The sequence below is a fragment of the Mastomys coucha genome, unplaced genomic scaffold (genome assembly GCF_008632895.1).
Source record: "Mastomys coucha isolate ucsf_1 unplaced genomic scaffold, UCSF_Mcou_1 pScaffold1, whole genome shotgun sequence".
Taxonomy (NCBI): Eukaryota; Metazoa; Chordata; class Mammalia; order Rodentia; family Muridae; genus Mastomys; species Mastomys coucha.
Genome location: NW_022196891.1, coordinates 46,558,845 through 46,571,105, shown reverse-complemented (window position 1 = coordinate 46,571,105; position 12,261 = coordinate 46,558,845). Strand labels below are relative to the sequence as shown.

The 12,261-nt window shown below is 42.3% G+C and overlaps 1 protein-coding gene across 1 annotated transcript in view; it reads left to right on the top strand.

Annotated features, from left to right (window-relative positions):
• The window catches only part of Pla2g4a (phospholipase A2 group IVA), a 143,209-nt gene that overhangs the window by 46,195 nt on the left and 84,753 nt on the right, over nucleotides 1-12,261 (top strand). Inside the window, exon 3 of the mRNA XM_031384460.1 lies at nucleotides 248-329. Within this exon, the coding sequence (XP_031240320.1) occupies nucleotides 248-329 (82 nt within the window). The remainder of the gene's footprint in view (nucleotides 1-247; nucleotides 330-12,261) is intronic.

The window sequence follows — 12,261 nt, the reverse complement described above, 5'->3', positions numbered from 1 at the left end:
GCCAAGTAGCAAAGTCTGTCTCATACTCGCAGTCAAGCTGTAGTGACAGCTTAAGGCAAGAGCTAAACTCCTCAATGATTCTGTGGTGGGTGGAAAGACAGAGCGGAGAGAGGAGCAAACCCTAGCATCACAAAATGTTTCTGGTATGTCTGCGCTGATTTTCAGTGAGCCTACTCTTAATCTGTCTCAGTCAAACAGTGAGATTCCCTAGTGGATACTTATTTTACGTTTCTTATTTGATTTCTAGGTGGAACACCAGTATTCCCATAAGTTTACTGTAGTGGTCCTACGTGCCACCAAAGTAACCAAGGGGACCTTTGGCGATATGCGTGAGTACTTGATTGGTTATGTGGTTGGTGATGGGGATTCTGTATGGCTCAGGAGCTGGGGGACTTACTGTTCAGTAGCTCGAATCCTTGACAACCTCGTTAAGTGCCATTATGTGTGACTGTCTGAACCATCCCGAGGCTGTTTGTCATCTGTCAGAATAGCCACTTGTTTTATCTTTACATTAGCTGAGAGCAACTGCAATCCGACCAAAATGACAATCTCATGACATAGCTCTGTGGAATTCAAAGATCTATTTCATCCTATTTGGAAAGAGTGCTGTGTCAGGAGTTCAAACAGGCTGCCTCTGTGAGGTACTGTGCTTATAGGATTAAAAAGTGCAGTGCATGGAATTTTTGTGCCTCTGAGTGTTTATTATGTATGGGATAGCTATAGAAACTGGTGCAGGACAGCAGCCTGCGGATCACGTTGCATTAACTTGTTGGCTGTCTCCTTCGCCATGCTCAGCAGCACATTTCCTTGTGTTTCTGAGAAGGCCAAAGCTCAAGGGTGTGGAGTGCAAAGAAAAAAAAAATGTGTAAATATGGTGATGATGAATTTGTAAGTGTCTGAACATTGCTGCAGTCTGGGACTGGCTGAACCCGCAGAAATCTTGGAGAAAGAACGAAAAGTATACCTTTAAAATGGCCAGACACACGGGTAGCGTCCCACTGCATGTTACAGAAACACATTTGTTTTGTTTCCCCTCAGCTCTCACATCACTCTCAGCAAAGACTTCCGACACCAGGTGGGTGAGGATTTTTGCCACCAGCAAGGAAACAGTTGATTGTGAAGTAGAAGTCAGCATTGTCTCTTACAACTCAAGTGGTTGTGTCTGATTTTGACTGTGGCTAAGTTTGCATCACACAGGACTGAGTTTCTATGACTTCTCTTCTCCCCGGCAAGGCTTGTCTTCTTAAGTGTTTTTTCTTGACCTATCTGAACATAATTGTCCCCTCCAGGGTATGAGGCAAGCCTCTTCTGGAATCACTTGTGTCTTATGACTTACTGTTGCGCTAGACTGGGTGGCTAAAGAATTTCTTGGTCAAAGGGAAGAATAGAGTTCCTGTGATCTGCCTTGAGGTTAGGGGAATGCTAGTTTCTATGGCTTGTCTTGGAGAAGAGGTCATAATCCAGGAGCCGGGGAGAAGAACAGAATGTGCTTGATCACAACACATCTGTAGAGTGATGCTGCATGGTGGTGAGCAGGAGGAATCTCAGGCAGAAGGAATCTTGGGTGGAGACTGGCTAACATAGGTCCAGGATTACTAGTAAGTAATAGAAACTAGATGGGCATGCTTGGCTAGGGCAGCAAGCGCTAGGGAAACCAGGGCCTGGGAGGGAGACCATTGTCTATGTGGTAGGAAAAGCTGGATGACATTGAAGTGGCCAGTCACGGGACCGAGTTTTCACTCAAAATGTTCTGACAACAATAGATTAGATGTTTAAACAAATGAAGTATTTTGGTGGAGAATCGGGAAATGGTTTTGTTTTTAAAGGATAGGAAGACCTTGCACTTGCTTGAAATATTGGTGAAAAGGCGAAGAGAGGAGAAAATTAAACACTGAGGAAGAACAACTGTGACAACTAAGTCAATGCCATCAGTAAATGCACAAGAAACAGGAGGTTGGTAGATGTCAGCACTAAGAACAACGGGGCTAACCCCAATGGTGTTGGTAGAGCTAGAGAGGTCGAGCCGGGCATAACAACAGCAGTTTCTTCAAAGCTAATGAGACTCAATGGTTTAGTGTGTTGAACACTATGCTTCTGTCTAGCCTGCCTAATCCCGCTTGTCACTATGGTCCTTTTATTTTTATTTGATCTTTTACAATTCTTTGCCCTTCTGTCATTTTTAAATCAGAATTTTCTGTGGAAAAAAAAAAAGCATATACTGGGTACATAAACGTGTCAACATTTACCACTTCTGATCTTAGCAACCGTGTCCGGGAGAGACTGGCAGCTGCCTTGCTCTTGGCTGACCCAGAACGCCTTAGTCAAAAATCCTGGGAGTGGAACGGGTCAACCGTTACATGAAAATGCCTTTCTTCCTCGTGTGAAACCCTGTGCCAATAACCTGCCAGCCATGCAAATGATAGTCCTGATTTGACTTCTTCAAAGATGGCTATTATCTCTTAGACAAAGCAGCAGTGGTCCTCTTCCACCAATGCCCATTCTGTTGTATAAGAGACGATGGGTGTAGATACACTTGGGATGTGACTTGGACTCACTGTGCCTATGTGTATATTAGCTAGAGCCGTGTGGACTCTGATAGTCTAGACTGATAGGAAAGACTCTGAGAGTCTCACCTGGTATGGATTAGATTCCTTTGGAACCTGAGGCGTTTACTGTAATTACTCCAGGAAGTAGACTAGTGAGAATAAAGCTGATTTCTATGCCTATGGTGGATTTGAGGCAGGTTCGATCATTGGGCCCTAGATATGCCCTTTTAAAAGTAAAGGGTTCGTGAGAAGAACTGCCACTGAGTATAGGTAAAAGGCCAGAGTTAAGGCTCAGTGATCAAGTGTTTAGTCAGCGTTCCCAAGACCTGGAAAGAGCAGAAATCCCCCTATTCCATCTGTTTATTCTACACATGTGAGTGTTTTGCCTATGTGTATGTATGCATCTGTAGAAGTTAGAAGAAAAGATCTGGTTTCCTGGAACTGGGGGTGCTGGGAACCAAACTTGAAAAAGCAACAGGTGGTCTTAATTGCTGAGCCGTGTCTCCAGCCCCACCCCATTTCTACTTTATGCTGCCTGCATTTGTTTAAAAGTAAATGTTAGCTCTACATGTTAGTATAGAAGGATGATGGCTGGCATTTTGACTACATTTTTAAAGGGCTGGGGCACTCTTGCCAGCTTCTAGGATCAGGTAATGATGTGACAGAAGTAGGAATACACAAGAAGAAGGAACAGAGGGAACAACAAAACAAAACCTAAACCAAACCACCATGATCACCACCACCACGGCCGCCACCACCGCCGCCACGCCACTGCCACCACCACCACCACCACCACCACCGCTGCCGCCACAACAACCGCCGCCACACAACCGCCACCACCACTACCACCACAACAACAAGAAGCAAGCTTCATGACAAGTTTGCCTAAAAAGGGAAGGCAATAGCCAAGGCCAAGGCCTAACCTTTTTAGAAGCTGCATGAGGCAACAGTGAGGAAAGTACGGGATCCTCAGCTGAGATAAGTGCCGATGAACCGGAGCCGTGCAAATGAACAAGTTAGCCCAATGTAGCAAGTTTGCTTGCAATAAGTCCTAGGAAACAGATCGTTATACGGAACGGTCAAAGTATTTGAAAACCACAGAACCACTACAAATACCTAAGACCCAGGAAGTCAAGAGAGCAGAACCTTACACCCTATTCTGTTTTCTAGTGTCTATATTTAAAAACGAATTTCTATGAGATTCTCCATGTGGGTAAATAGGGAGAGATTGCTACTGTGTTGCTTTTGCTTGGTGGTCTTTCCCAAGGAGACTGCATATCAGGTAGCCATTTCTGTATCCAAATACACTTTGTCTTTAGATAATACTAACTTAATACTTGTTTTTATTTTATGTGGCAATTCACCAGTCTGGGCCTCCCTCAACCCACGGGGGAAACAGGGTTCCAGTACAGGTCGGCAAGGTGTCGGCAAAGAAAAAATAACAGACAGGACACAAGGAAGTGCAGGATCTGAATGTATTTCTCAAAGCGGCATCAGACTTTTACAATCATTACAAAAGAGAAGTAAAAAACCTGGTAGCTCAGCGGTCGAGGTACATGTGAGGCTATCTAAAACACACTGGGTCTAAAACAGCAGCCATCTCCTCTGGACAGGCGCTGCATCTCTGGGCCCAGAGTTCTCTGGGCCCAGGGTGGGGAGGGAGAGGCTGTGGACCTAATGAGGCTCTAAGCTTGAATCTTGAATGCTCTGCAGTACGGTCTCCTTCTCCCTTCTCCGTCTCAGTATCCCTCTCCCTCTCTTCCCTCTCCCTCTTCCTCCCCTCTCCTCCTCTCCTTTCCCCACCCCCCCCCACCCCTGCTCAAGGTCCTGCCCATCCTTAGTAAAGGCCCACTATGCTAATCTTTTGGGCTAGTCAATGCCCTACCCCCCTCATTATCTTTCTAACAATGTGGGAGGTAATTAGTCTGAATGTGTAACATTGTCTGCAATCTGCAAGAAATTACAAGCAAGGGTTTTGGCTAAGATGTTGGAACATTGGTGGAGGTCAGACTGCAGCGTTTATCTTGGGGTACACCTAGCACGAAAGACTATAGTGAGGACATATCTGGGCTACCTCTGAGTTAGGGGTTACAGGAGTCGGCTTCCTTGAAGCTTTTGCCTCATAAACTGTTGTCACACAAAGTGTGCGTGGCATGAATTACCCCATTCTTAATTACGATACTTGGAAACAGCCTTATGTGTTGTTAAGTGTCATAATAAAACAGAGGCATCCCATAAGCTATGTTTTTTAGGGATTATATCATAGCTCATATAATTACAGAACAGCTAACGGGTTGTTCTAAAAGAGGTTAATGACAAGGTTGTCCTGGACCTCACCATGAACCAGGCTGGCCTTGAACTTGGGATTACAGGTGTATTCCACCACATCCTACTCAAATGTGACATTTTAATCATAACCCATCCTCATTTGTGGCTTTTTGCCTTAGGGTTCTGGGCCAAACAAGAACGAGGTAGTTGTCAGTCTCTTCTAGGCATGGCTGCTGATCTTAGAAGCATTAAATGTTGATACTACTGTGCGTTGTTTGCACCTGATGGCCCAGAACCAACCACATTCTGCATCAGTGTGGTCAAGGTTGATAGAAATGCAGCTCGAAGTACAAATCCGAACCTGGCTAAAGATCATCACCCGTACTCTCATTTCTAAGATAGGTAGTTTGCATTAAATCGATATACTCTCACTTTTGAAGTCGTAGTCAGTTATTTTAGATGTGACATGTAACAGGCAGCGTGAACACATAGTTGGGAGGTGAGTGTTAGGTGGGTATGACATTTATTCCACGACTCTTCTAACAGAAGTTGAACCTGTGAGGGGCGGCTGTACTTGTGGCAGGATTTCAGTAAGTTCTCCCCTGTGTCGACACCACCATGATGGTGAGTGAACTAATTGTGTAACCAAACAAATAGCTGGTGGGCAACTATTTGAGTTGTTGTACTGAGTTCTTGCTACTTAATTTTAAAAAAGTGCCATGGAATATATGTCATGGGACAGCAGAGGCCAGCTCTGGAGTTTATGCAGATACAGCCAAGATTCATTCTCTGAGAAGAGATGAGACAATGAGTCTATTGGGCTTTGTTCAAGGGAGTCTTTAAAAAAATTAATGTAGAGATTTTAATATATAAATGTTATTGGTATCTATGGAAGAGGATTTTGTGTTTATTTGTTATTGAGACAGTCTTACTATGTAGCCCTGGATGACCTTGAACTCATTATAGAAATCCTCCTGCCTTAGTCTCCCCAGGGCTGGGATTCCAGGTATGTTATAGCATCCCAAACTCCTAAGACTCTTCTTGATCTCCTTATTGGACGCTGAGGACTTTCCTCTGCAGATTTTACCCTGAAAAATCAGGGCTTCTAAATATAGAATAGGATCATAAGTAGGCCGTTCTTTTCATTGCTCAAGAGACAGCAGAGCTTCATGGGGACCTTTAAACAGAACAAAACAAGTTAAGAGAGATATGAGCATGTTTTACAGGATCTTACTATTCACATGATCACCAGAAAAATCTCATTAAAAATACAGATTCAGATTCAGAAGTTTCATCAAGTCGATGAAGATCAATCATCTAGGTGGTGTAAGCCTGGAAGAGCCATTGAGCACCTTCAGGAGGCAGCATGCTTCTGTTTGTCTTCAGTCTTCCTTGTGTGTGTCACTTCCATACTGAAGTGCAGAGTAAAAGTCCAAGTGTTTTCAGTTTTTACTGCTTTTACTTTTTAAGACATATGCCATAAATCCCTTCCCACCTTTATTTTGCTTTCTAAGTCCTATAAAGACTGCCCAACTCTACGACTCACAGCATTTTCACCTAGAAGACTGACAGAAACAAACACAGATTGGAATCCTGCATCACAATTCCATTCTTCCACCCTGAAGTTCATTAGACTGGAACCATGATTAAGCCACGTTACTAGCAGCAAGAATGCATTGCTTCTCTTTATTGCTCCAAGGACCTCAGTGCCTACTCAAAAATCAAGTGGTCACTTTTTGTCAGGTCCTATGTACACATGAATATTCCCAAGCACCTACGCACTGCATCCCCCATCCAAGGGAATCCTGGTGCTTAATGCTCCCTCATCTTAGTTTGCGACTGTATCCTATTTGCCTGGTATTTCCTCTGCTTTTAACCACTGCAGCATTATAAACGTTGTTTTATTCACCTCTGCAAGTACCTTTGGTTGAGACAAGGGAAATCTTGTTAAGAATGTGTTGTCTGTGTGAAATTTAGATAAATGTTTGCTATCGTCATTTGGACAAATTGCCAGAGAACATGAGCTGCAAAATCAAGTCTGCTATTCGAATACAAATGTCTTTTTGAAGACTTATATGTATGTGTGTGTGTATGTGTGTGTGTGTGTGTGTGTGTGTGTGTGTATGCACGTGTGCTTGTGCCCTTGTGGAGATATCAGATGTCCTCCTCTATTTACTCCACTTCTTCTTTTATAGCAGGGGCTCTCTTAGAACTCAAGAGCTTGCATTTTCTTGCATAAGCCGAAAGCCAGCAAACCCTACGGATCCTCTGTCTCTGCCCTTCTTGAATGTGGACGTACAGATGTAGGCAGGAGACCTGATTCCTTTCATGGTGTTAATCTCAGCTTCAGGCCTCAGGAATTCTCAACAAGTATTCTTCACAGCTGAGCCATTTCTCTAGTCCACATGCCTTCATATGGAAAGTCATGGCATAAGTTTTTACTAGCTTCTGAGAAAAGGCATACTCTACAGCTCCACTTCTGTCTTCAAGGGGTATGCTCACTTAGGACGTTAGCCACAATTCAGAATTGGTATGTAAACAATGCAGAACAAACACCTATAACATTCCAGACCAGAAATAACTATCAAAGTGCCTTTAAAATTAGTTTTGATAACGTGTCCATATACAAAGTGATTATTAAGCATAGAATATTTGCAAATGCTCGGTGAGTGTTGACTCATGCTGTGTCATATATTTTGCATTCCAGTGATCAATCACTCTTAACACACCCATGTGTGGTGGTGTAAATTTTTATGTTCATACTCAGGGAATGCAACACTCATTTAGCAAATTTCTAAGCCACATTAGGTTTGACTCTGCGTCTGTTCTGGTCAGTTCGACACAATTCGAGGGTCATCTGGGAACCACTGGACAGGTGATTCTGGGTCATGTTCTAAAGCTGACTGAGCAAGCCATTGTGAGCAAGTCAGTAGGCAGCCTTCCTCTATGGCCTCTGCTTTAGTCCCCACCTCTAGATTCCTGCCCTGCCTTCCCTTTGTGATGGACTGAAATAAGTATGAAATGAAATAAGGCCTTTCTTCCCCAAGTTGCTTTTGGTCTTGATCTTTAACCATAGCAAGAAAAAGCAAGCTTAAGAGCAAGCCCCAACACATTAGAGGTAAGTGAGGGGAGTGTGGGTGGTCTTCCTTTTTCTCTTAGAAACTACAAGAATTCTAGGTGTTTAGAATTTCCTGTAGTGCAGAAGGCATGCCTGCAGCAGGCATTGGTGATGACCATCATTGACTTCCATCTTCAGTACCATGATTTTATGGACCCTGGCCTTCTGCTTTTGACAGGAAATGAAATGCCCTTAAGGCAAGACTTCTTAGTTTGGGCAACATTAAAGGGAACTTGTGAACAACCACAGGACAATGATGCTGAGTCCAGACCCATGGCTACCCAGCAATCATCAGGCCTCACACAGTGGTTGAGAAGCATAGCTTTCCAACACTTTAGAATGCAAGGAGGTTAAAACTCATATGAATTTCAGGAAAGATTGTTACAACCGGTTTCAAAACTGTGTGTGTGTATGTGTGTCTATGTGTGTGCAACGTACATGTCTGCTCATGTGTGTTAATGTTTTGCATGCATCCCACAGCCCATATGTAGAGTCATAGAGGTCCACAGGTGTCAGTTAGATCTTCCACCTTGTTTGATGAACTCTTGTTCAAAGCTTCAGACTCTGGCTACCTGACACACAACCTTCCAGGAATTCTCCAATCTTTGCCTTCTTTCTCACTGTGGGGACATTGCGACACTTAGTGGCATGCCTGACTTTGTGTTCTGAGGATCCGTACTTACATCATCGTGACCGCACAAAACAGTTTTTGTTGTTTTGTTTTCAACCTACTGAGCCATCTCCCAACTCATCCTTTCTAGTCCTGTTTTTAAAGCAGCAATCTAAATCCCTCTTTTAAGATCACCTGGTTGGTTAGAGCCTCTTCAGAAGGCCACAATTCCCAGTCACAAGCGCCATGATTCTGGACCAGTTACGTGTCCTCTCTCTGACTTTGCTTACTTTGTCTTGGAAATGTGAACATTTGAGTTAGCATAAGTTAAGTACTCCATTATTGTGGTCCATACACTCCCTGTTGTTGTGGAACCGTTTCCTGTATCCATATAAAAAGGCATAAATACTCCCAAACATCTCAACTAAGAGCTTAAGGAGTACTGGGAAAATAAATCAAATTGATGAGCCTCTCTTCCTGAATGATGCTCTCTTTACTACCTCAGTGAGGAGAGGATTGGAAAAATAGCTTTATGTTAGTCATCCTTTCCAGATTATAAATGTATGTGTTATTTCTGTCCACATTTTATTAAAAGTTTTCTGAAGCAAACTGCATAGAAATTTTTATTAGTATTTATGTACTTTAATTACAGAATTTTAAATCTTATTCTTTGTAACTGGCCTTGCTCTTTCCCATTTGCTACCCTGATGTGTGTATTTGGTAAGTTGTTTCTCTAGGCTCAACCTTTAGGTTATGGCTGAATATGAGGTTTTTAAGAGTTTGCTAATGTCTTTGGAATGTGTTTGAGTCCACCCAAAAGTTTCAAGGGCTCTAAATCTAATGAAATTATTCCCCAGTGGTCATTTCATAGGAGATAATTTCAAGATGAGTCAAGTGTCCCGTAACATGTTTATCTCACATGTCTTTGTTCTATGTGACAATGAAGAGAACATCAGGCATGGAGAAGTACCAGGTGCTACAATGCTTAAGTGGAATGTTTTCCTCATCCACTTAGAACGTCACATCCTAAGTTATCAAATGACTTTAGGAGTCCATTTAGGTGTTTTCCTCTGCACTTAAATTTGAAGAGGTTGTGTGTGTGTGTGTGTGTGTGTGTGTGTGTGTGTGTGTGTGTATGTGTGTTAGTTTAAGTGTTAGGGGTTCAGTTAACAATACCATTGTGTATTTCAGTAATCTTGGCTGGGTGGAATTTCACCCAGTTTATGGAACTTCACTCCTTTATTCAATAGAGTAAGCAGGAGTGTGTTGCAGCAGAATAGATGTATATAGGTGGCACCTAAGAGAAAGTTCATTACCTGTCCCTATGGGATCCCCACACACTGCCCATGTGCTGCTTTGAAGTCTCAGCCACCATCTATTCATTTAGGTCCCTGTCACCCCTGTCTCATCCAGGAGCATCCTTATGTTCCTGCTTTTATTTTAGTCTATACTTTGAATGGCCAATGTTCAACCAAGTGAGAACAGAAGCTTCTTTTCCATATCTCTCTTATGTTGACTGATGCTCAGTTGTCTTTGCATGTACTACGTGCATTCTTTTTTCCTGAAAAAGTTATAAAAGGCTGTGATTAAAATGTAAAGGAATTAAATTGAAAAAAATGAGTTTAATCTTTCTTAAGTTTCCAAACAAAGTACTTCCTTAACGTTTCTGTGTCGAATGAAATAGCCCTATGACTCTAAAATTTTAAATAAGTGTATAAAAAATGTCTAGCATGTTTTTTGTTTTAAAGTTCTTTTCCTGAAAATAAAGACTGTTATGGTTTTAGGATTGTGTGGAACTGGAATGGTTAATTAAATATTACTGAGATATATTTGGAATATCACCAAGGATTATGTCTCCATCCTTATAAGTAGTTTTCTGTATTTACAGTTCCTTTGATATATCAAAATGCTTCAAGTTTTTGTTTTGTTGATATCGTTTTCTTTTGTTTTCTTGGCCAAGGCTGGTCTTGAACTCTATGTGCTGGGGATGAATTTGAACATCGAACATCTTATCATTCCATCTCTGCCTCTCAAGTGTTGGGATTACAGGCATGCACTGTCATGTCTGGCTTCAGTGAAATCACTTAGATAAAATGCCAGATAAAATTCAAACACAAATTGTAATGGCAACATGGGAATTTTAACTTTGGAAAAGAAATATTAAGGGAACATAAATAAGGCTTATTGTAACCTTTCATTCACTAATGTCCTTACTGGAAAATGCTGAGTGTCTCCCGTGTAGTCAGGGCTTGCCGAGTCCCTTGAAAAAATAAGAGAAACATCCTATCTGTGGCAAGGAACTACACTGAATATGGCTTTTCCACCAAAGAGCAAGCTGTGCAGAGGCCAGATCCAGAGGCCAGAGCCAGCACTCTATGGATTGCTAGGCTCATGTGTCCACTGTTTGTCAAGTACGTGAACTGGGGTAAGCTGCTCAGCCATTTCACGTCTAGACACCATTGACTGTTACCCGAAGCGACAGTTACATCTTCTTCTCAGCTTCCTTCACAGCGTAACTATTCATTAAATACCCAGAGGGGATGAGCAAAGTTCTCAAGACTGTAGACTTCAGTTTTTCCATTCTATGGCTCTATGAAATGTAGTATTTTTTTTTTTTTTTTTGAGATGTGGTCTCATGTGGCCCAGGTTGGCCTTGAACTCACTACATAGCCTAGGCTAACCTTGCATTTCGGACCCTCCTGCTTTCCCTGAGTACTGAGGTTACAGACACATCCCACCATGTCTGTTTTAGGGAGTGCTGAGTTTTAAGTGGGGATTGAACTCAGGACTTTGTGCAGACCGTGTAAAAAGTTCCATAAGTGTGTGAAGCAAGGGCTTTACCAACCAAGCTGTCTCCTAAGACCCAAGAGTTACTACAAAGACATTTTTGTTTCCTTACAAGTGGTACCACAGAGACTTAAGTACAATGGCCATACAAAAACAACGAAAGTTGAATTGTGTTGGAGCTCTGCAGATATTTTTCTTTTCTCACTTCTGTACTTTCCCCGGTTTGTTGGTGTCACCTTTCAGCATTTCTAGCCATAAGGACTCCAGTCCTTAGCCTTTTCTGGAGGGAGCATGGGCTGATCCCAATAAACACCTAGCCTAATGCATTCCTCTTCTGGTAAGGAACTATTCAGGGAGACTCAGAATTTGGTTTTTTTTTTAGTCTTTCTTTGAAATACAGATATACTTGGAAGAAGTGGCTGGCATTAATTTGTTCTGAAATACAAACTAAAAACAATGGGGGCTATGTTAAGAGAGTTGTGGTATATTACTGAGGAATAAAACAGGGATATTATTGAGCCTACGGTGAGGGCCACCTGTTCCTCAGCGGCTCTCATTGTTAGATAACCATTTACGACATTCATTATATTCTTGGGATGCTTTGCATTTCATAATTTGCTGTTGGATTTGCCATCCCACCATTCAGTGCTAGATAAGAAGTAAGGGATCCCTGTCAGGATGGTGCATACAGTGTAGTACAGTCAGAAATTGCTTAAAATTGCTTTGTTTGCTACAGCTAGAAGTGCGGCTTAGAGAGACTTGAGTTAAAGCCTGTTGTTTGTTTTCTGTACATGTGTGTGATATACGTGCCTATAAATGTCAGTGTGTGTGATATAATGTGTACTTGTACACATATACTTATATAGACCCGAGGATGATGCAGGGCATCCTTCTCTATCACAGTCTCTCTCTCTCTCTCTCTCTCTCTCTCT